The sequence below is a fragment of the Armigeres subalbatus genome, unplaced genomic scaffold, assembly GCF_024139115.2.
Source record: "Armigeres subalbatus isolate Guangzhou_Male unplaced genomic scaffold, GZ_Asu_2 Contig491, whole genome shotgun sequence".
Classification (NCBI taxonomy): Eukaryota; Metazoa; Arthropoda; class Insecta; order Diptera; family Culicidae; genus Armigeres; species Armigeres subalbatus.
The window spans coordinates 47,315-72,424 of record NW_026943251.1 but is presented as its reverse complement, the minus strand read 5'-3'; the positions used below and the strand labels follow the sequence as shown (position 1 = coordinate 72,424).

The 25,110-nt window shown below is 38.4% G+C and overlaps 1 protein-coding gene across 3 annotated transcripts in view; it reads right to left on the bottom strand.

Moving 5' to 3' along the window:
* The window catches only part of LOC134204263 (ankyrin repeat, PH and SEC7 domain containing protein secG-like), a 29,108-nt gene extending 7,110 nt beyond the window's left edge, over positions 1-21,998 (bottom strand). The window contains exon 1 of one of the 3 annotated variants that reach the window (XM_062679089.1): positions 21,640-21,998. Coding sequence is in view for 2 of the 3 variants with exons in the window: in XM_062679087.1 (XP_062535071.1) it covers positions 5,672-5,687 (16 nt within the window). In the remaining variant the exon portion in view is untranslated. Of the gene's footprint in view, positions 1-5,671; positions 6,015-21,639 lie in introns of those variants that run through there. The other 2 variants (XM_062679087.1, XM_062679088.1) reach the window with 2 other exon arrangements.
* Positions 21,999-25,110: the final 3,112 nt, after the last annotated feature.

Sequence of the window (25,110 nt, the reverse complement as noted above, 5' to 3'; positions counted from 1 at the left end):
AATGTCAACTTCTCTCCACGAACAGCCTAGATAGCCGTGTGGTGTCGGCAGCCGGTTGTCTGGCTAAGAATAACGCTACGGATTGCCTGTTCCAGTGGTAAAAGTCCACCATACAGGTGACCCCTAATTCTTGGTGTGATGCGGCTTTATGCTTACCGTGCCTATGAATGAATGGTTAGGGGGGTCTAAAATGAACCTAACCGCTAACGGAGCTCTGTGAAGCACCAGGGCACCCTTCACAGTATTGAGCCCTTATTGCGCCAACCGGAGCTATGGCGTAGTTAACTGATTGCTTCTGCGGAATAATCGGCTTCTCTTTTTCAATCTCAACTTGAGGTTAAATAACGGTGGGATTATGAGTATGTTTTATTTAGTTTTTATCTAATTGTCACCTATATGGATTCGCTTTATGCGTTTTTCACAGTGTACTCTGTGTTTCGTCTTTGACGTTCTTGATACGATACCGACTTGGTTTCATCGTTGCTGTTCACATAAATGTTGAAGTTGTGGAGTGTATTATCGTAATTCGCAATGGCTACAGTTAGGATAGCTCAAATCAATCTTCAGCACAAAAGAACAGCAACGATTAATCTTTGTAGACTTATGCAAAATGGCAAATCCCAAAGTGGCTTTGGTACAGGAACCCTATTTTCGCAAGGGTACTTTCCACCTTGGTAACCTAGTGCACCTGGTTTTTGCTGCTTTCATTAATGAAATGGCAAACTCTCGATAAATGCTGCTTGCGTGTGTACTTGTTAACAACGCTTTCGTTGCTATACTTTTCTCAGAACTAACAACCAGAGATGTATGTGCTGTCACAATTTATGCATCTGGGACGTCAGGAAATACGTCTATTGTTCGGTTTATTTACCACATGATGAACCATCTCCTACGGATGCTTTCAAACGAGTTGTCATATATTGCACTTCAAAAGGCCTTCCGCTAATTGTCGGCAGTGATGCTAATACTCATCACATCATCTGGGGTAGCTCGGATATCAATCTGAGAGGCTCCAGCTTGATGGAATACTTAAGTAGTACCGAACTTGGTTTACTTAACATAGGCAATCGCCCAACCTTTATGGTATCTAATAGAGCAGAAGTATTAGACATAACTCTCTGCTCCAATAGAATCAGTCACGAGTTGACGAATTGGCATGTGTCAGATGAGGAATCCATATCTGACCATCGCTACATCTATTTTGATCAGTTGAATGTTTCTTCGCAGACCTTGCGTTTTAGAAATCCCCGTTCAACCAACTGGGATCTCTATACAGAGTTGCTCTCGACAAAATTTCATGGATATCTACCATCCATTGAAACTCCTACCGACTTGGATGATGCCGTTGATACTACAACGTTGCATATCGTGGAAGCTTTTGAAGAAGCTTGCCCTATGCGTTCTGTAAAAACCTCAAGAGGAACCCCGTGGTGGAATTCCGATTTGGCTAAGCTCAGGAAGCAGTGTAGAAGGAGTTGGAGCATAAGCCATTCAGCAGGGACGGATTCTTTTAAGTTGGCTCGCAAAGCTTACAAGAAAGCTCTACGACCTGCTGAGCAATCCGGCTGAAAAAACCTTTGTGCAAATGTTTCCAATTTGAGTGAAGCCAGTCGATTGAATAAAATTCTTGTGAGATCCAAGTATTTCCAAGTTGGCAAAATTCGCAAGCCAAATGGCGGCTACACTTCTTTTGATGATAAATCGTTAGAGCACTTATTTGATACGCACTTCCCTGGATGTGTCGATATAACATCTTCGGATTTTCCTGATGTCTTTTCCTGTAGCTATGGGTCTTGGGCTCAGGCTCGTAGAATCATAACTACAGAATCGATTCAATGTCTTAACAGTTTTGCTCCTTACAAATCTCCAAGGGAGATGGTATCTGTCCCGTTCTTTTTCAGGGGGTTTTGAGTATATAAAACATGTTTTGAAAAAACTTTTCGTATGCAGTTTTGCTACTGGGTATATTTCCATATCCTGGCGGGATGTCACTGTAAAGTCTATCCCAAAAGGAGGACGTTTTTCGTATGAAGAAGCAAAGAGTTTTAGACCCATCAGTCTGACCTCATTTCTTCTGAAATGGTTCTAAGCATTATAAGCATTATCGATCATCACATTCGTGATGACTGTTTGGCAAACATGCCTCTTCATGTTAATCAACATGCTTACCAATCTGGAAAGTCCACCGTGACTCTTCTACACAAGGTTGTCTACGACATCGAAAAAGCATTTGCTCAAAAGCAATCATGCTTGGGTGCGTTTTTAGATATTGAGGGTGCTTTTGACAACGTGTCTTTCGATGCAATATTGGAAGCCGCACGTTGTCATGGGCTACCTAATATAATTACCAAATGGATTCACCAGATGCTTAAAAACCGACATCTCTACTCGACATTACGTCAAGCAGCGATTAGGAAATTAAGTGTCTGCGGATGCCCTCAAGGGGGAGTATTATCTCCACTTTTGTGGAATCTCGTTGCAGATACGCTATTAAGATTACTCAATAATGGCGGTTTTCCTACCTATGGATTTGCCGACGACTATCTAATATTAATAGCCGGTTTGTGTATTACTACTTTATTCGACCTGATGCAAAATGCTCTTCAGGCAGTCGAAAGTTGGTGTCGCCAATATGGCCTTTGGGGTCTTAAACCTAAATATATCAAATGGATTTACACAACAGTTGTACGACCAATTTTGGCTTATGGATGTCTTGTGTGGTGGCAAAAGGGTGAAGTGAGGACAATTCAGTCTAAATTAGGTCATCTTCAAGGGATGTGCCTAATGGCAATGACTGGTGCGTTCTCTTCGACTCCCACGGCTGCTCTCGAGGCTCTTCTCGACGTTGTCCCACTACACATACATCTCAAACAAGAAGCACTTTCTTGTACTTACCGATTATGGGTTCTCGGTTTCATGGAAGAGAATCCTGTAAACCGCAGTTCTACACACACTTCGTTGTTACAACTCATGGTTGATTGGGACAGAACAGTCCTCGCTCCAAGTGATCTCACACTCGCTAGTAGTTTTCCTTATAAGACATTTTCAACACAATTCCCCTCGCGGGAGTGGACATCTAGCTATTTGGAGAGAAATATGTCGGACAGCATTGAGCGGGTGCAGGTGTCTACTCGCGTGAGCTAAGATTGGAACAGTCCCACTCACTGGGTAGACACTGCACTGTCTTTCAAGCGGAAATATTTGCCATTATGTGTGGAGTGCAATCCGCACTGCAGAAACACATAATGGGCAAAGTAATATACTTCTGTTCAGATAGTCAAGCAGCTATCAAAGCCCTCGCTTCGGCCAACTCAAGGTCGAAGTTAGTAATCGCATGTCGAACTCAAATAGAGGAACTGAATTCAGTTAATACATTGCACCTTATATGGGTACCTGGCCATTCTTCCATAGCTGGAAACGAATTGGCTGATGAGTTAGCTCGCACTGGACGTCACAAGATGTTTTTGGTCCTGAGCCAGCTATTCCAATATCTAAGTGTTGGGTGAAGCGTTTGATTAGCTCTTGGGCTTCCACTCAGCACAAACAGTATTGGAGTAGTTTGGATTCATGTCGACAAACAAAATTGTATATCCGAGAGCCATCTCCGGTAGTAGCTAACTATTTAGCTAATCTGTCTAAACAGAATTGCAGTGTCTTAGTCAAGGCCTTGACAGGTCACTGCCGACTCAACTATCACATGGCAAATATTCAACGTGTTGAATCCTTTGTCTGTGATGGTTGTGAATCCGATTATGGAACTTCTTATCATCTTATATGTAACTGCCCAGTTTATGCGCAACTGCGTTTCCAAATATTTGGTAAACACTTACTAAGTGAAATTGACTACAGAAACCTGAACCTTCAAAGTATTCTGTTGTTCATAACCCGTTGTGGTAAGGAGCTATGAGCTTTTGTACGTGTTGTATACGTTGTATGCCCTCTTCAAGGGTACCTTTCCCAAACTTCCCATTTTTCTCCCATCCATATTCCTTTCCTTTTTGTTCACTTCCTTTTCCGTCAGGTGCGTGATGAGAAAGGCTGTGAAGGCGATGGCACAAATCTCCCGAATTGAGGTGAACGTGCCCCTGGAGCCGACGTTCTGATACCTGATAACAAGCTACCTCCCGATTGCGGACTTGGCATACTCGGCTCTGTCATAGTTTTGGAGGAAATCCCATCCACACAATTTGCTATATCTGTGGGATCCTCTACACAGCTAAACATGTCCTATGTCGTTCCAATAAGTACCAGACCTCCAGTGAAGCTAACCAACCAGCATTCGGGATGCTATCGCTTCAGTACGCTTCACATACATCATTCCGTCTTCTTTCTAGCGAGCAGTTTTCCTTTAAATAGTCGTTTTCAGAACGTAGTACACGTTCTGAGACAGTATTTTGTAGAGAGCCATCTGTTATCAATCATACCTACCTTGGATCCCTTTTCTTGCTACTACAACTAACCTCCGGAGAAAAGCAGATTTCCGGATAATCCTATACGACTCCTTGTTTTACAATCCTACCAATTGGGATTCCCCATCGTGGAAGATGATTACTCCTACTACGATTAATGTCCTGTATCGTACTGCATTTAGTTATAACCTGCCCAATTGCACAAAGATTCGTTTGCTTTCATCGGTTGAAGCTGCTTTTGCTTTGCAGTTTCCACATCCCAGTTTGTGAATCGTTTGAAAAAAAACCTCATTTGAAACAATATTCATAATATTCATTAAGACTTTTGAATGTCAGATGAATTATAAATAAACAAATTAATCTTAATCTCAATGCTTTTAAAGTGGTTAGCTCTAAATATTGCTTGTTAACTTATTCTGTATTGATTTTCAATTTTGCTTGAGGAAGGTCTCCAGGATGGACGTGAGGATCGCTGTTCCAGCCTCCTTCTCTCCCGAGGTGCTCCTTTAGAGAAATCTACGACAAGTGCAAAACTGAAACTATTTCAAAATTTACGCAAAAAAAGATTTAAAAAATGCAACTGCTTCCGACACGAATGCACCCTTCCTATTTCAAGGGAGAGTCCATTTCGTATTCTGGTTCCTGGACGTCTGAGCAGAAATCTGATATCCTACGCAACTTCAGCTCTCAAGTTCATTGCCGTAGCACATTATGCTAGTAATAAGGATTTTTTAAGTGATGAAAAACCCGGGAGAATGCTATTAGATATATTATAGCATCATGCATCGGAAGTGTTCCGAGCTGTCTAGACAACAAACAATAAGTATTGTAAGTCAAATATGAGACAATATTTCCGTACAATAAACATCAATCACGCTTTGCTTCCTAAATGCAAACCAAACATAATTCATGATCACACAAACCCTTACAATTCAAAACAGTTTCATCATGAGTTTTCCCAACCCGTGTTCTGTCATTGGGCCTGCGTTGCGTGAAAATTCGAATACATTAACACAGGCGGATATATTTTTATACCGTCTCTTGTATCGCTCATTTAGATTGAAAATGAAAGTCCCCGTCGGAGACAACGATTCACGACGAAATTGCACAACATGACGTCGTTCGAACGTGGCAAAATTTCGCAGAACATTATCTAATACCCTTTTTCCCCTTTGTTACGTAGCTCGTGCGGCGAAGTAAGAAGTTTTCCTTTGAAGATCGATTAGTCTATTTGCGAAGCAAATGATCGCTCCTCAACTGACCTCTTTCATCCATCATGAACTACCGCTGCTACTGCTGCTGGCTGGTTCCACAAACTTGTACGGGAAAACACACTTAATCGGGCGCTGGCACTGCTGCTGGCAGATGGAAAACAGATGAAGATCGTGCCAGCGATCGTCCCGCGACGCGGCAATGAAACACGTGCACCGCTTTTTTGTGATTAAACAAAGGATTTTCCTTTTGGCGTATTGCGTTCTAATGAAATTCACTGAACTTTGTAACTGGACGTAGGCGATATATGGTATCCACTATTGTTGGGTTAACGAAGTGAGAAAATCAGCATGCACCCTCCCAGAAGGAGCATACACCAACAACTGTTGGGTGGGAGTACGAAAAATAAAGAGATAATCGGCTTTGCTTTGGTCGTCAACGAGAGATGCGATATCCGAATGGGACGCGATCTCGTGTATTTCACTCAAAATTCTTTAATTAGTAGTGAAGGATTGATCTCACGGCTTATGGATTTGATAAGGATTTTCTATTGTTAAAATAAACGACGAAAGACACATTTTATTATTTTCACTGAATCTTCTGAAGGATAGGGCCACACCTTTGCATTTTTTGTATTCATTTGCTTTTTAGTTTTCAGGGTGACTTTTTAATTGCTTTTGACCTCGGGACTTAGAAGGTCTTGGTTTAATTTCAAGCTCGTCGTTCTTATAATTCTATACATCTTTCTTGACCAACGAACTCCTCTATGTTAGGTTTCACAAAACCCATAGGGGCGTTGGTTGTAAGTTATTAATTAGGTTTTTTTTTATCATGAGTTGATATTTGGATAGATACGTCTGTATTTTTCAGTTTGTTTCACATAAAACTAACTGAAAATTGTTTGACTTGTAAGAAATACTTGTACAAATGATATTTACATAATTGTATATGGGACGCGGACTCTGGTCTCATGATTATTTTTCTTCCATCCCATTTAATTTTTATTTTTCTAAAAAATCCTTTATGTTTAGCTGATTATTGTTTTGATATATTAGAAAAGACAATAACTTGAATATAAATTATGTTCTAGCAAAGCCTGTTCTAATAGTCCAACAAACCTTAACAATAATACGCTGCTATTCAAGTGCATCTATCATCTTTCAATCATGAATATTCTTTCTCTTGCGGCACTTTACAAACAGAACAGGAAAACACAATTTCAGAATTGAAAGAAGTCCCAACATCCCAATGTCAATTTTGATATTGTAAAAGAGTAATATATTTGGAACCAACGTAGGGGAACGGCTCGGCACTTTATGATGAGTATATGTTCAGTGAGATGGAAAACGGAATAGTTCCCCTACTTATTCGCTTTTCTCTATTCGGTATTATATTGGCAGTACGCGGAGGCGCGTGGTACATTATAGATTATCATCGGGTTATTAACCTGCATTGAAATGTTTCATCCAAATGAATTGAATTTTGTTGATTATTCATTTGTTAATTATTCATTTTATAATCATCCTGCATTAATGCGTAGCTAGTTTTGTTACATAAAATCACGTTTTACTTCCGAGGGGCGTAATGGAGCCTCTTCCCCTGCGGATTGCAAACATCTGACCGTTTTGTATGTTTGTATTTAATTTCGCGCAAAAGATAGAACTGGGTTTCCTCATCCCTTACTGTTCACCATCGTCATATGTGTTACGTTACTTATGTAGCGGTTCTAAATTTAATCGGCCGGCAAAAGTCGTTTACCCACAACTGCGAACGCGTCATTTTCTCTACAAGCAATAATTCCTTTGTTGGCAAACAAATTCGTTTCTCATGCAGTGATTTATGTATGTACAAACACGTTTTGTACAGAACTTGTTACAACGTATACAATACCTAAAATATTATTGTGCCATGATACAAAAATCAATGACTATAATCAGCATATCACTGCATAAAACATAGTTTTATTAAATAAACACATCCGACAGTACAACCAGAAAGCCTAGAAAGCAAAGGCGTAGAGCAATGCGATCAATTCTTTGTCCGAACTAGGATCGGATTTTTGTGTTGAATAATTCTCGCTTAACTTTTCAAAAGGACCTAAGTAACATTTTTTTCACGAATTAATTTGAATAGCGCAATCAACAGAACAACATGAAAGCTATTGATTGCAGTATTCAAATTAATTCATGAAAAAAATGTTACTTAGGTCCTTTTGAAAAGTTAAGCGAGAATTGCTCAAATTTTTTATTCATGTTTTTAACATTACTCACATTCCAAAGACTCACTAGGTATAAAAAGAAATTTCAACTTCATTCAACAGGATCTCAAACTGATCTTCCATATTTAAAATCATTCAAAACTTTTATCTGGGGTTGTTAAAACACTTCAAAACATGAGTATTTCTTCGAGATTCGATACTGAAGAGTAAATACTTAATGCACACGGAGATGTGTGTCGGCCATTACCCAGTGGCAGAGCGTAATACTAGTAAACGAAAAAAAACATCAAAGCATATTTTAAGCACTGCACAATCAACGACTAAGACAGACAGCTTGTCGTCAGCAAATATGTAACAACTTTCCCATTTCCTAGAAAAATTGGTTGCCAATTTTTCCAAAGCTCCCCATTTGCGTAAAGAGGTATTCCGAGAATACCGGTGCGCAGTTCGCAATCAACTTCGCAATATTGTTATCCAAACAGCGAATCGAACGACGGAATTACGATTGTGAATAATCAAAAATGTTTTTGAATGTACAGTTCATGAGTGCAATACAACGTATTAGTTGTGACAATTGGGCGTAATAAAGTCGACAAAGTTGGTAAACATTTTTGCTTTATAAATCGGGGTCACATGATGATGATGGCAAGCAAGCGCACACATGACGATACGGTGATACTAATTACACATGCCCGAAACGCAATATTCCCAATTAGTTCACCGAAATTATGTTCGTGCAGGACATCGCACTTCAAGAAACACGGTCATTGTTTTTGTTATTTATTTCCTTTATTTGTGTTTCCAAAAACTGTTTTAGCACTGGATGAAGGAAGCGTATGCAAGTCCCACAATTAAGGTCAATAAGTGAATGGACTACAGCTAAAATTAGACACCAAAACTGAGACGGTGTTAGACAATATGGTGGAAAGTATTACCTGCTCTGATCATTTTCGTGAAATTTTACTTGTTGCAGTTGATTTATTGACAGCTGCCTTGGCAGCTAAGTTAGTATGAGATAAGATACCATCCGCTTCCATTCTGTGCTATGCTTGTGGGAGTGTGTAGTTGTTACAATATATGCATTGCAGCTGAACCACGTGGTTTCCATTCGATCAAAAAGCTAATGTTAATGTAAAATTACAAAGTATTTAAGCAATACATACTTTGTATTTTTCATTAACATTAGCTTTTTGATCAAATGGAAACCACGTGATTCGGCTAACGAATTTCCTGGGAAAATTCTTCCCTGTATGAACAAGAATGTCTCAAAAAAAGGTTAAAAAAAACAAGAAAGCTTTAGAGACTCTGATATCGATATTGCAATATCGGAAAGAAGCAACCCTTTGATACTGAACCATTGAGATTTTGAGAGAAAATAAATCCATCCTTTTAAATACGTTTTCATAATATGAGAAAGAATGCCACGAGAAAATTCCTTCATCTATTACTATCTATTTATTAGACGAAAGACTCGTGATAAATGGCACGGAAGATCAAATCTAATACACCATTATTTGTTTACCAATAATATGACCTACACAAAGAAATGATATCACGCTTTCTGATCTTTTATGAATAAAGCGGCTTTCAACTATCTGGATTCAACTACGTATTACTTGATATTATATGTAAATGTGGTAAACAATATCATTAGAGGAAAAGGAAGTGTGTACAGTTAGACTTCCTATTTCGAGCGCTCACTTTGAAACGGTCGTTTCGATTTTTCTCATATTATACATTTCATAGGATTCAATTTTGATTTAAAGGTTTCATAAATATTAGAAAAATAATATTAGGTAAATATTTCCTGGATTTCAGTGAACATAATAAGACAATATTGCAATACTCGTTTGTGCAACTAGTTGCAAAAAGATTATTTTTTCAGCACGAGATGTACGAAAATATGCTACAAGTGCTGAAAACTTTGAATTTTGCAACGAGTTGCACGCACTATTTTTTGCAATGACAAAAATTAGATTTAATATGTTAAATCTGCACTAAAAGGGTACAGTCTAAGTTACTTCATATGATCGTTCATGCCAATAAACAATCAGATTGCATGTTATCGTGCCACATTGCCTCACTCGGCATACAATGACGCGATAGATTGAATTAAATTTTGAATTTAATTTCGCCAACCGACGTAGACTAGTACATATACAATTGTATGTTTAAATGTTTGTATATGGACTGTATCGAGAATAACACTTTTGAAGTGCTACTACTCAAAAACCAATACAGGTGTTTGTTTAGGTTTATCTCCATCCGAGGTTTTTATCTGTCAAGATTCAAATCAGGACTTGTAAATAGGGGAAAAGACGGCTTTGGAAGGTTTTGTTCTATTATAGTTCGAGGGGTTTTTGTCGACCAAATTTTATGAAACTTGGCCTCAATATCTTTGATATGCAAAGAATGTTTAGACCAAATTTGAGCATAGTCAGTCATAAAAAAACCCCTGCCAATAATAGAACAAAACCTGCCAAAGCCGTCATTCCCCCTATGTTGACGATTGATTGTTTCTGATATTTAATATTTGACCCCAAGTTACAATTGTATTGCTTCGAAGACTTACACGGTTAGAAAAAAGTACCTAATTTTAGGTACTTTTTTTTCTCTTGCATCTCCCTCCATCTTCCCTTTGTTGTCATAAAATGAAGAGCAAGACCACTCAACAAGGGCAGTAAAGTGTGAGAATCCAAAAGTTGAGTAAAATTTAACTTTTGGTTTTTACCTAAATTCAATAGAAAACTACTTAATTTTGGGTTCCAACACTAAACCCCCGATTTGAGTGAAAAGTACCTAATATTAAGTACTTTTTTCTAACCGTGTATGTTAGTTTTACAGAGTTTTTATTTGTCATAAGACGAGTTTGTACAACCCCATTGAATTCCACCACTTAATTGTATCTTGACAGATACGTATTTCGACCTTAACAGTAAGACCGTCTTCAGTGTCTCGTACTTGACTCAACTAAGCCAACATTCTGCGCTCCCGCTGGTGCGGATTCGCCATAACAGCACCCAGACTGGTCCCAGTTTCGTATTGGAAGTATTGATTTGTTCCCCTAAAATCCCATTTTCACATCGCATGAAAAAATAGTTTATTTTGGTATACTTGGGTCATACAGCCCTGCCGTCCTTCTTAGTCACACTTGGTCGACAACTAAGAAGCTTTGCCCAAATCCAAAAATCTCTTTAGGCTATATGTGTGCATGTGAGCGTGTATGTGTGTACAAAAAATAGTGTGTCGTACGGCCGAACACCTTTATAGTCTCTTTACTACTTTACTACTTAACTTACTTTACACTGAAGACGGCCTTACTGTTGAGGTCGAAATACGTATCTGTCAAAATACAATTAAGTGGTGGAATTCAATGGGATTGTACAAACTCGTCGTATGACAAGTGAAGACATTCCACTAAAAAGCTCAAAATAATTTTCTTAACAGAGTTTTTATAATATCATGCCCAAAAGCTTAAGGTTCTATTTTGGTTTTATACAGTTGTCATTAAATTAGATCCGCAAGAGTACTAGAGAACCGTATTTTGACCTCCAATATAGAACCTCGGTTTCGAGTAACATTCCAAGTTTTATTCCGCTCTAGTGATGATTTTCAAGATCAATTTATTATAAGATCTAACAATAAAACCAAATATTACACGACAACCTTCTGATGACCACTATAAGTGTAAGATATGGCCAAGTGACCCTCTTTAGATAACCACCATAAACCTGTTATAAGAGTATTTAGAAATCATTTATAAATCATTTGCAAAAAAGGGAAATTGACTGCGGAAGCTGTCAAAAACGTTTGCTTGAAAAAAAAGAAAACTTTGCAGAAAAATAATAACAACATAATCAACATGAAAATAATTATGACGATGACTACTAAATAATATTTTTTAGAATTGTTTTACCATGTGCTCCCATCAAAATAAGGTGCGCGCTCAATTTCACGGTGAATGCTAGGAAAAAACCCAACTTAATTCACCGAGTGGTGATACTGCCTTTCTCGCATTTAGCCAAGACACCAACCTTATATGGCGCTTATATAGTTCAATTCCATTTTCTTAATAACTATCAAACGCAATGGTCGATCGTTATTAAATTCAATAGTGATTAACAAGGCTTTGTCCCCTGTCGAATGCAACTTGTTGCGAGAAAATCGGTTAAGAATTACTATATAAAAAAGTGGCTAATGTTTTTCGGATTTCGTGTGCACACACACGCACATACACACGGACTGACAGACATTTGTTCAGTTCGACGAGCTGCGTCGATTGGTATATAACATCATGGGTCTCCGAGACTTCTATAAAAAGTTCGATTTTGGAGTGAAATGATAGCCTTTCGGTACGACTTTGTTGTACGAGAAAGGCAAAAATAAGATTGAACACCACGCGCTCTCAAAATAATGTAGTTTTGGGAATTAAATTAAAATAATTGTAACAGCAATATCCCTAATCTCCCTTGAATATATTGATATTTCTCCCTAACATATTTTTAATGCAAATCGATGACCAAAAACCCAGATTAATCCACCTAGCGGTGATGATGCCTTCCTCGTGCGGTAAAAAAAATAGTATTTTGGGCGAGATTTTATGCATTATTTCTGAGTCCATCGTCCGATCCGGTCAATTTTCAATAGGAAATAATTAGACAAGATTCTGCGTCGATTGCAACCTGTTGCGAGGAAATCGGTTTAGGGTAAGTGCATTAAAAGTAAGCTAGATTTTTTTACGCGCTTTTTTTTGAGAAAAAGTATTTTGGCCATAACTACCAAGCCCATTGTCCGATCCGTCCAATTTTCAATAGGAAATAATGGGGCAGTATACTGCGTCGAATGCAACCTGTTGCGAGTAAATTGGTTGAGGGTAAGTGCAAAAAAGTGAGCTAAACTTTTTGCTCTTTTGGTGCGCACACACACACAGACATCACCTCAATTCGTCGAGCTGAGTTGATTGGTATATAACACTATGGGTCTCCGGGCCTCCTATAAAAAGTTCATTTTTGGAGCGAACATATAGTCTTTACGTATACCTGGTATACGAGAAAGGCAAAAATTGTTTTACGCGGTGAAAATATTGTATAATCATGAATGTCAATGATAAATTTCATTGACTTGAAAATGCTTCTCCATTTTCAATATGGACATCATAAATTTCGAGTAGAAAAATGTTGCATTAAACACCTTTATAAACTGTTTGCAATGCAAATATTCTTATTAAGGTTACTCATTCGACCACATTACGACCAAAAACTTTGGTTTTTGGTAGATCCGCTCATAAGGTCAATAGGCGGTTGACGTTCAAATCTTTTTCAGCATGTTTATGAGAGGTTTATTGATGGCAATAAGATCGACAATAAAACAATTAAATAAATCCAAGAAGCATGGAAATTGTTACTTGGGTAATGCTCTAATATTCCTCTGTAGAACCATAAAATGAACTAGCATAAAACCAGCGAATGTTGGTTTTGGACAAGACTTACAGGGGTTAGACAAAAAGGTTGAGATATGCAAAATGTTGTCGAAGTTCAAATCAGCATAACTTTACGTAGAATAATCCGATTTCGATAAAATTGAGACCATTGGACGCAGATTGTCCTCCTGTCAAAACCTCATATTGGTTCTTGGCCACCGGTGATATTCCGGGTTTTCTGAGGCCATGTCAAAAATGCATTTTTTCTTCTGCTTGTCATTTTATTTGACGTTTACTTTCATCATGTTTTATGCTTTCCCCAGAAACTAGAACTAATATGCTGATCAATGCTGGCTGCAGATCGAAAATCCGTCAGGTATACACAGAGATATGGCCATTTCCGTGAAAACGGTACGGAATTGGCCATACACCCTGAACAAATGTCACTTTTGCAGAACACCCGGAACCTGTTACAAATTGGCCAGTGAGTTTGACGGTCTTCAAAATGTATCTTTAATATAGTTTTTATATTTATCGTCTTGGAAAAAGATGAATTTGGACACCCATATATGCATGTTTTATAAGGGTGGCAGTGGATACTATCACCCTGGGAATGTTTCTGTAATCATCGTCTCGCAAAGCCATGAAAATAAATACCCATATTTGCATTATTCCGATTTGTTATCATTTCATCATATTCCCGGAACCGTTTTTACGGAAGTGGTCATATCTCAGCGTAGTTTTTATGGATTCTCGATCTACAGCCAGCATTGGTCGGCATATTAGTTCTAGTTTATGGAGAAAAAATAAAACATGATGAGAGTAAACGTCACATAAAATGACAAGCAGTACAAAAAGTGCATTTTGAACATACCTTCGGGAAATCTGGAACATCTTCGGTGGCCAAGGGACTATCTGAGGTTCTGCACGGGGACAATATACTAGAAGAGTTTCCGCGTCCGATGGTCCCGGTTTTATCAAAATCGGATTTTTCTACGCAAAGTTATGATGATTCGAATTTTAACAAAATTTTGCCTATCTCAACCTTTTTGTCTAACCCCTGTACATAAGCTGTCAAGCTTTGTAGAGTATTGTTAAAACCCACATATAACCTTTACTTCTGAAAAAGACCTGCATACACACTTAATTTTTTTACCGGTATCTCAACAATTTGTTCAACTTTTACCGAGATTCGCACAGCCGAGCTTCAGCAAACATGTTTTTCGCTGAGATATTTGTCAAAGTTGCTGAAAATCAGCAAATAAAATCATTTTTGACATCAAGTGACGTATACGCCATTTTCCAAAAATGGTGTTAACGAGTAGTACACGCAAAAAAATGTTGCGGTCGAAACTACCATTCCGAGGGTTAATTTAAGAATACGCACTGACGATTTTCAGCAGACAACAAACCCGTTTGATTTTACCATGCGCGCAGTAAAAATCAACTGTGGTCCTGGTGGAATGTTGTTGCAGGAACTGAATCAGTGGTGAATTTGTCTGAATGCGTGGTTAATTTAACTGAAAATTTGTGGTTGTTTTAAAAACATGGCGTAGTCTACAAAATAGTAACCGTTACCATGGATTTTTTTCTGTGTACTCATCGAGCTCTTTAACAGAAAAATAGAAAACATGCATGTTGTTATTTGGCGCATACGTCACTTTGTCAGATTACGGCAGTTCTGGAAGTACTCGCATCCTATTCCAAAGGGAAGAAAATGTTTGTCATTTTTTGCAATGAAAAACATCAAGCTTTGAGTTTAGACCAACATAAAGCTTGCTAGTCATAAAATGGTTTGTAGAAAGCCAAGATAAAACTTCTAGCTGTTCGAAATGCTATGATATGGCCAGGTCAGGAGTAACGGTTTTATAGGGACATATTTTATCCATTTCAAGTTTTATTCCAAAAAAAATGACGCTGATTACAAAAAATAATGATTTTCCTAATTGAAATGTTTTACATATACTTTTTTTACTATTCAGTGGGTGAAGTCTATCACCCTGATAACACTTATATACCAATGCATTATTAAAGTAATCAAAGCTAAAATTGCTTCAGAAGTAGTTCAACACGTTATTTGTCGTTAAACATGTTAAAATACTAAATTATGTTAATAAACTAAGCGCATTGATTCAAACTATTATTTTTCATGGTTTTATCAGAGAAAAACATCATGGCATACCTTTGAGCACAAATAGATCGCCAAAAATCAGATATATAGAGAGAGACATCTTTATTACATGCTAATTAATCAAAAAGTAGTGCACCGTGCATTGATGTACACCATGCAGTTAGCAGATGCAGCAATATGTCTCAACTGTGGTTCTGTCGATGAAGACTTAGAGCATCGCTTCTCTAAATGTATACGAGTATCACCCGAGTAGCACACTTGTCACATATCAGTCACTGTGACTCATATGCGACCAAATCCAGTCACATTGGAGTTGCTGCAACCAAATCGATCCAAACTGTGCTACTAGGGCAGGGGCTTGGAGAGTGCTAATTAGTAAAACTTTGACTGGTCGAAATTTTAGTTTCTCTGATTTGTTATTCACAAAAGTAAATACCACAAGAGAGAAGAAGATGAAAACAATGAAATTGAGCATGAGCATGAGCATGATTGACCGCCCACGGTTGCTACTCCGTTATTGCCAGGTCAGCTGTAATTACACAGAGAACCAACAGATGAAGTTTGGGACTAACATCATCTTCAGCGCCGGCCGCTTCCGAATGCAGGTCAATTAGGGAATAGGTAGCACATTGTTGACGTGATACTCGCTTTGATAGAATTCGACGAGCCATCTGCACATCCACGAGATATCACTGTGATGTTGGATATATGGGGGAGAGTGTATAGCCGGGTTCGTTTTGGTAAACGATATGCCGCGTATAGCGTGTAGTTTGATCGATGAAAACAATACTTTTTTTTATTTAAAGGCCGCACAAAGCAGAACAAAATTTCGGTGATCGGCTGATCTTTCTGCTTACCGTATAAAGCAGAATAAAACTATGATGACCGGCCGATCGTTCTGCTTACTGAAGAAAACATGTCTAGACACGATTTAAACTTTTACTTTCTAATTAAATTACATACACGCATGAAACAGAACAAAATCTCGGTTACCGGCCGATCGTTCTGCTTGCCGCACAAAGCAGAACAAAATTTCGATGACCGGCCGATCGTTCTGATTACTGAAGAAAACACGTCTGGATGCGATCTCAATCTTTCTACGTCCAATAGAAAACACGAACAAATCTGAACTGAACTGATTGTTTCACTTTCCAATTTACTCACCCACACAGCAGAATCAGATAATTTGATAACCGCGCGACCGTACTGCGTCCAGCACAAAATACGAACACACTTGCACTCTTTACGATTTATTCAGTTACATAGATCGCGATTCGCAATGGAAAGTGATGTGACCTATGCAACTTCTATTTTATTAACTTGTATGAATATTTTTATGTACAACAGTTTTAGCATATTATCATCTGATTTTTAGAGGTTTATTAGTATTATTGTTGTTGTCTTTATTAAAGACACTTGCAGCCTTCGACAGACTCGTCTCTGTAGAACAGGTTCTTGATTATAGTTATTATAGACTAAGTGATTCGCTGATAGCTTCGCTTTTATATAATTTTTTTAACAATATCGATGGCTTAAATTGAATGTCAATATGATATTAAAAACTTAAACACAAGACGGAATTATCCATTTCTTACTCGGTAGGCAAGATCACGTTCAGATCAATTTTTTACCAATATCTTTCCGACCTGTGGCCTTATATTAGCATGATTATAACCCTGACATCCGTGATTATAAATTAACATGAGGTGAAGAAAATTAAGATAACTAATAGACTTGCAATATAGAAAAGTATTCGAATTCTAAATCAGTTCCGCTACTCTGGAACCACTTTGAGTATATAAAAATATGAACCCAAAATCACAAACTTAAATTATTCAAATCATAAAATTCACGATTTAACCTATTAATCACTCCCTACAATAAACACATGAGGCCAAACAATCTGAGCCTACATAAAATTTATCAGTGCTTTTTCCTATTGCTCAATTGGATATACTAAAAATATCTAATTATCTTTTTTAAACTCAGGATAAAAGCCCTCAATAGGTACAAGTTACTTCGTACCATACATTTGTCCAGGAATATAAAACGAACAATAATAAAATAAATCAGAAAGGGCTCACCAAAGATCCGTTGGATGGCAAGTTGGATGGTCCTTGTTTGACGGATGGATATCAATCGACTAAGGAAGTTTGTTTATCACCTTAGATACTGGGAAGTCATCTTCGCAAAACGCTTCAGAACCGCTTGATATGTACTTCAACAGCTTTCAGAACTTTCTCTGGATTATGTCTCTGACATAAGCAGCTGGCTCCATGTTTAGTAAATGGTGATTGCACTCAGAAACAGGTCAGGCGCCAGGCGAAACTTGGTAATAGCTAAGAACTGCTGGCGCGTGTGATGGAGCTTGTTTGATCTGCCTCAGCACCAGGGAGCTGCATCAGTACTTGACGAATAATCACCGAAAAGTTTAGTTGGGCTTCCATTCCATGTAGCGAGAAAATGAATTGTACGCGGGAGTAGCTTCAACAAAGATCGTGTTCGTACTGTTCCACTTTCGGATGGATATCTGCTGTTGCGTCAGGAGAACTCCGGTAGATGTTCGGTTTGATTTGAGAGCAAGACTGATTTTAGCAAGAATCGGTAAAAGAACAAATTTTTCTTCAAACTTTGAAAGCATTAGCGGTAAAATTTTGAAAACCATAGGTGAGAATCTAGGTTGTAAAAATCAGAAAAAATATGACGGATCGAAAAACACGTCCATCTCCAGCCATGGCACACTTCGCCCTCAGAAGAAGATGAAAACAATGAAATTGTTTATAAACTACATCAAGTATATTAATTCTGTTAATAATACTATCGATCCAAATGCTGTAAAATTTTATTTAGAAAATTTGTAAATATAAATGTAATACTATTAATATAATTATACTATTGATAAATAAACGATATTTTACAAAAAAAAATCCATGCAATTGCATGAAGAAAAACATTGTTTACCAGTATAAAAAAAATAAAAAAAATAATCAATATGAGCGTTGATAGCTCAAAACCACCAAGTCTGGAGGAGGTTTTATGCAGCATGTTTTATGTGAGACTTGAAGTGTATTATAACATCGTTGGTCCGGAACTGGAACGCACATCAGATTTTTTTGATTGCCTAAAACTGGGCCAACTGGCCGTGACATGGTTGTATAGCGGTCTACAGAACATGTAAGAACTGTGAAGTCTGCATGGGAGGTTTAGAGATTAGTCTATGAAGTACGCCATAAAACTCTAATAGTTATAACTTTGATTGTTATTTGGGATATATTAAACTGTTATCTGCCGTGTTTTATCAACCTGCCTATGTCTGCATTTTTGTACACTTTGTACAACTCGTTATTCATGCCATTTTCCACCACGCCATCAAGTATTGAGCGTAGTACTTTCCACTTAAGCACTCCGAAAACTCGATAGTCTGCATGTATTAACGTTCATACTTCATGGCCGCACAGGCCGACTGAACGAATCGACGATGTGTATAGAGCTGGTTTTGTCCGTGTCTGTAAGCTGTGAGCTTTAGCTGGCTACGCAAACTGCAGAAAGTCCTTACTTGCAGCCACAACACATCTTTCCACCTTGCGCTTTGCGGTTAACGTCATTATCACATGTAACCATTTCCACCTTGAGACCAACACCGTTTGGAAGCCTGGTTCTCTGTCAGCCACCAGGTACTTCCCGAGTAGAGGAAAATAGCTCAATGATATCAAATATTGATAAGATAGCAAAATGAGATATGAACATGATTGATATAAGAGATAAAAGATCAGGCGACAATATCAATATTTTGCACTAAAATATCATGAGGAGATCAAGTCCATATCATGTTTTGTTATTCTGTTCATGGCTTCCGCCCGGGTTAGTATCCACAGGGTTTATGATCAGTCCTATTTTCCAGTCGCCCGTCTAAAAGACATGAAATACTCTTCCGATGCTTTGCGATCTGATGTTTTATTTTCACACCAGATATTCGAATTACACCTTCCAGAACTATGTTGAATCCAGCTTTCCACGCTCGGTAATGGCGGCTTGTCGATGTGTAAAAATCAATCGGTCACTGTACTGTTTGACACTAGCTGGAGGAAAACTCACAGGCGAAAAGGCCTTTTTCCCCTCACCCAGGAACGCCAGTGGGCTTTCCTCCAGCTAGTGTCAAACAGTACAGTGAACGATTGATTTTTACGCACCAACAAGCCGCCATTACCGAGCGTGGAAAGCTGGATAGGAGATTAGAGAGCACGCTCCAATCCATCTATCGTTTCGAACGAATCGGATGTCGTACCAGATATTCTGACGCTCGATTTGGATCCATCCAGCGTCGCCCAAATCAGCCTAATAAGCTTTGCCGGAAAGCTACGTTCTAGCATTATATGCCACAGTTCGTTCCGTTTCACTAAGTCGTACGCCGCCTTGAAATCTACAAACAGATGATGAGTCCGCAAGTTGAATTGTTGTTGCTCGAAGGCATTATTCTTATCCCTTCCAAATCATTGCATTCACTTGGTGGATTTTTTTTTTTCATTCAGCCGGTCACTCCCAATTCTTAGAAGCTCGTACAGGATTCCGTCCTTTCCCGTGGCCTTATTGTTCTATAGCCCTCGAACAGCCTTTCTCACTTCGTCTAGCGTTGGTGGCTCCACTGCTGCCTCTGTCTCCGAGAGTACTTTTTCGACATCCCAACCAACACAAGATCGCATATGATATCACTTAAGATATTATATGTGCAGCTCAAAACCGAATTTTTGATATCACGACAATCAATTTTTCTCCTATTAGTCGCAAGTTCATTACTGTGCATCTGGTACGCTGTATAGCGCATCTGGTTGTGAACACCAGTTGCGCAATGATGCGCTATAAGTTAAACGCGAATAAAATCGATTTTCGTAACTTCGAAATTCGATTTTCAACTGGAATCATAATACTAAAGTGAATGCCATACAGGTGCTTTTCCATACAATATGTAAGTAAATCACCTTAATTTTAGCATCTTATGCTGCATTATATACGATCTTGTGTTGGCTGGGATGTCAAAAAAGTATACTCGCGTAGGCAGAGGAAAGCTTTGCCAGCAACGACGCATGGAAATTCTACAAAACGATCAACAGCATGCGCAAGAAAAGCGCACCGTTCGCGTTAGTATAACTGTGCGATTGAACGATGCGGAACATTTGTTAGATCTGAGGTTTCTTTGTTCTGCTTTGGACGGTTCGTAAGTAATTTAATGAATATATTTTAATATTTTTTCAGCATACATAGCATAACTATTGACAAACGTTCTAAATTATTGACACTAACACAAATTTGCCCGAGACATTTATTAGTCTATCTATATGGGTTCCCTGCATCTTCACTAGTAGATGTTGAACTAACATTCCTTCCCTTCATTCCGTGTTTGGATGAACGAGGTCAGGTATACAGCTGCTACTGTATATAAAAAGGTACCAATCCCGAGTAATAATTTGCCACAATATACAATAGATTGCTCAACTGAGCATTGTATAACCACCCACGATTTGTACAATCTCATATAGCATAGTATGTTAAGTATGTTAAGACTGTTTTGTTAGGCATAATGTACGTTGGGCTTGGGCATAATTTAAAGTCTCCATTCTTGTGAGGTTCTTTGAGATTGTACCATTCCTCCAAAATAGCAAACAATAGTCCAGAGCTTAATTTTATCCGATCTGTCATTGTTTTTACGACGCCGCACTCTAGATGGATTTATGGTTCACTATAGATCTTACGAACTACAGTCGACTCTCTACATCTTCACGAGAAACGCACCATCGCCACTAGGTGGATTAATATGGGTTTCATATTTTGTAACGCACGAGAAACGGGTTTAAAGGCACTATCTGATAAAAGTATGTTTGCGAAAGTATAGATAAAATTGCCATGCCCAAAAGTAACACATGCACACCCGAACAGGAATAATAAACATATATTTTAGAAACATTTCCAATAGATAGGTACATATCAATCTATTTTGGGTGGGGTTTTCTTTTCTTTTGAAATTTGGAAAAGTCGTATTTCCAAAACGCAATTGTTTGTATTGACTTTTCAACGACATAACAGCTAGACAGGTTTTATATTTCATAATTTCCATCGTAACAGGACGATTGGTTTTGTCTTTTTATGTAGCGTTAGTCAACCTAAGAACTAGTCGATATTTATTTTGATTTACATGTTTTAATACATACGTCACGGCAGTTATTTGACTATGATTATTGAAAATAAATTCACTTACTGAAACTTTTTCTCCAGCGGAAAGTTGCAAACAGTCCAACTCCGTTTGTATCACAGTTTGTTTCCACAGATTTCAAGTCACAATAGCACAGCTAATTTACGACTTATTGGACAATATAATCACACAAAAATCACTTTTCTAAATGCACGCTTGATAGTTTAGAACAAAGAGTCCCACACTTTCAGAAAATGCTATTCCGCAGTGCAATTATCTTGCTTCCACTTCTTGCTCCGCACTGTTTCCGCTGTGGAAATCTATCCACCCGTAAATGTCTTTCTCTGTATCACTCGTAATGGACAAATGAATAGTTTAAATTTAAGGTAGTTGCTACTTCAACTGCTTTCCTCTTCGGAGGATCGATGTTGACTGCGTTTGGGTTGGATCCTTGTGCCATCCCATCTCCGGTTTGGACTCATTCGCAAAGAAAAGACGGAAAATCCCTACCCCAACACCATAAGCATCAGTACAGTATATCGAGCAGTCCCATAAAGAGTAGAAAGGAAAATACGTAAATTAATAAGCCCCAGTTCGGCGTTGCCAAAGTAAATAAAACAAAAAACATTCGCATCGAGCAGACAGCCATGGGACGCTATTTTCCGCGTTTTCCCTCACTGCGCTCGATAGTATTGGCGCTTTTTCTTTCTTGTCTCGCGGCGTAGTCTGTCGTCGCACTAAGCTTAGTAGTTTGCGTAGCGTCGTAAATTTCGCGGAACTGCGACTGGCTACTTTCAGCACAGGTTCAAATGTGAGAATATTGATGAAGATCTGTCCGAAATTCACCTGTACCAACACGTCTTAGGTCGTTGGTTGTTTATATTCCTGGTTGGGTACAACGAAAGGAAAATTTGGGATGATTACCTTTCTATATTCGTTATGTATGAAATGTGCCAAAAAATTATATGTCGTCACATGTCCCTTCGAAATGGATGGTGCTTCCCAGAAAACATCACAGATATCACCTGATGAAAACACGCAGAAGAATATAATAAACGAAAAGCGTCACAAAATGTAAACCCACTGGCATTAGACTAGGTGTGTTTTAGTTTCAGCCGACTGCATCATTTCATTTCGCACAGGCTAACGGTTAAATTTGGGAAAATAATGTTCGAACCTGTGCCAGGGATAGAACTCCTGCCGAGAATACCTCGATTTACCCTATTTGACGCATTTCTATTAAAAGTCACGTGTAGCATCAAAGTTGGCCAAAACAGTACGGAGAAAATATAAAATCCGTTCAGATCAAGTTTGTTTGAATTTAGGCACCGAGTCCGACCGAAGCTCAAGCTCAACGTACAATGTGGTACAATTTCAGATGCAACGTCCCATAAGCGTGCCCAAAATTCATTTTTTTCGCAAGCCGGAAAAATGCGGAACCGCTCATCCTCAACATTTCAATACAGCAATCCCCGTCGTGTGATCGCAATTTTTCTACCTCTATCTAGGCTTTTGCGTCGGAAGGTGTTCGAGATCTGTGTTTTCAACCTGATGACTTTCACAACGGTTTGTTACGCCGCGCGATCAATGCGGCTACCCACTGATCAGACTTCGACCCCATTCTGCTCTTGTTTACCCAGATTTTCTGAAACTGTAGCAAATTTTCCACACCTTGAACACAGCCTCACTGCATCGTTTGAATTTCTATATAGCTTGATATTTCCTCTATGATCCCCGTATCCATCTATAAAGATTATTATCGACATCAGTGAGCAAAGCGCAACAGCTGATGGCGAGCGTTACAACGGTGCAATGATCTAGTCCAGAGGTTCCCAAACTGTGGGTCGCGACCCCCAGGGGGGTCGTGGGCTGTTCAGTGGTGGGTCGCGAAAGACAAATCTTAATTCATAATTTTGTTACTATTTTATCCCACAAATCTATTCCATATTTTGAATTAAGATCTAACTAATGATTGGATGATTAAAGAACAACAAACCTGACGAGGTCAACGGCCTTTTTTTTTGTTATACGATATTTGGGCAAGTAGAAAGAAGTCCTATACAATCCAAATGTAAACCCCGAACCCAATCCAAAACAAATCCTAAGCCATTTCAAATCCGATCTAAATCAAATACAAATGTGTGTGTGTATGTCATCCTCTATCCCTCACCCAGCTGGGGGTGTTGATCAAGTAGTACTACGAATAATTTGATCACATCTCATGCTCCGTAATGGTGCCCTTTTCGTTATGAAGACTAGTGCTGTAAAAAGGAATCACTGCTGAAGCAAGAAGGGTGTCTTCATGGAGTTTAGGGGATGGGGATGCACTAGCTAACCCATAACAGGTACAGCAAAACATCACAAGGACGCCCTTATTCGTACTGACTACTCAGGGAGTAGAAGGTCGAGAAGAGCCACCGCTGCCAACTAAAGCGTGAACCGGATACCTGGGACTCCCACAATATCCGCGGCAATAGTAGCAAACGATGCCCTGTACGTATTTAGTTTGCAATATATGAGGTAAAAATATAATACAAATGAGGTATCAAAAATATAATACAATTAACTTTCTAATTCCCAAGATCGCCTTTTGTCTGATGTTTTAGTATTCAAATAATTATAATTCATAATTCATTTTGTTGACATTGAAGTCAATCAATGTGTACTATTTCGAAGTAAATTGAAGCTTAATTAAAATATCATAGCAATTTTTATGAAATGTTTCTTTCGTGATGTGGTTTTATTTTTATTTTTTAGTATTCAAATTCGTATCACTTTGATGAGTGGAATATTTGTGGTTAGTAAAGGAAGTACAAAATGGTTTTGAGCGGATACGGACATTTGGGTCTTAGAGGGTTAAAGGAAACAATTGGAACTTTCTCACCAAATTCAAGTGTCCGTTTGATTCTTCTCCATCAACCAGCTGCGCAATTCAGCAGGACACCAGCAACGACGACCACAGAAACGATTTTTCCGGCGATTTTCGGCGGTGTGCAATCACTATGTCAGCTTAAAAACTGTTTCTCCTTCCGGACGCGAAAAACTATTCTTAATTCACCGATCTAAATCAAATACAAATCTATTTAAAATCCAATCCAAATCTAATTCAAATCCAATCCAAATCTAATTCAAATTCAATCTAAACCCAACCCTAATCAAATCGAAATCCAATTCAAAATCAATCTGAATAAATTTCAAATCCAATCCAAATCCAACCCAAATTCAATTCAAATTACATCCAAATCCAATCCACACCCAATCCAAAAAATTGACGAATTTTTGACAAATACAATGATGAAATATAAGGCAATTTATTATAATTTGCCCAATCTAACGCGAACTCATTTTTATCTAATTTCACAAAATCAATGCATTTGGTACCTGGTGGGTCGCAAGCAATATGGGATTCTGCTAGGTGGGTCGCATATCCAAAACTTTGGGAACCTCTGATCTAGTCGGAACAAAATATTGCTTCCGCTTTGTTGTTCCGCTGCCAATGTCCTTATATACCTATATACGAACATCATGAGATTTCGC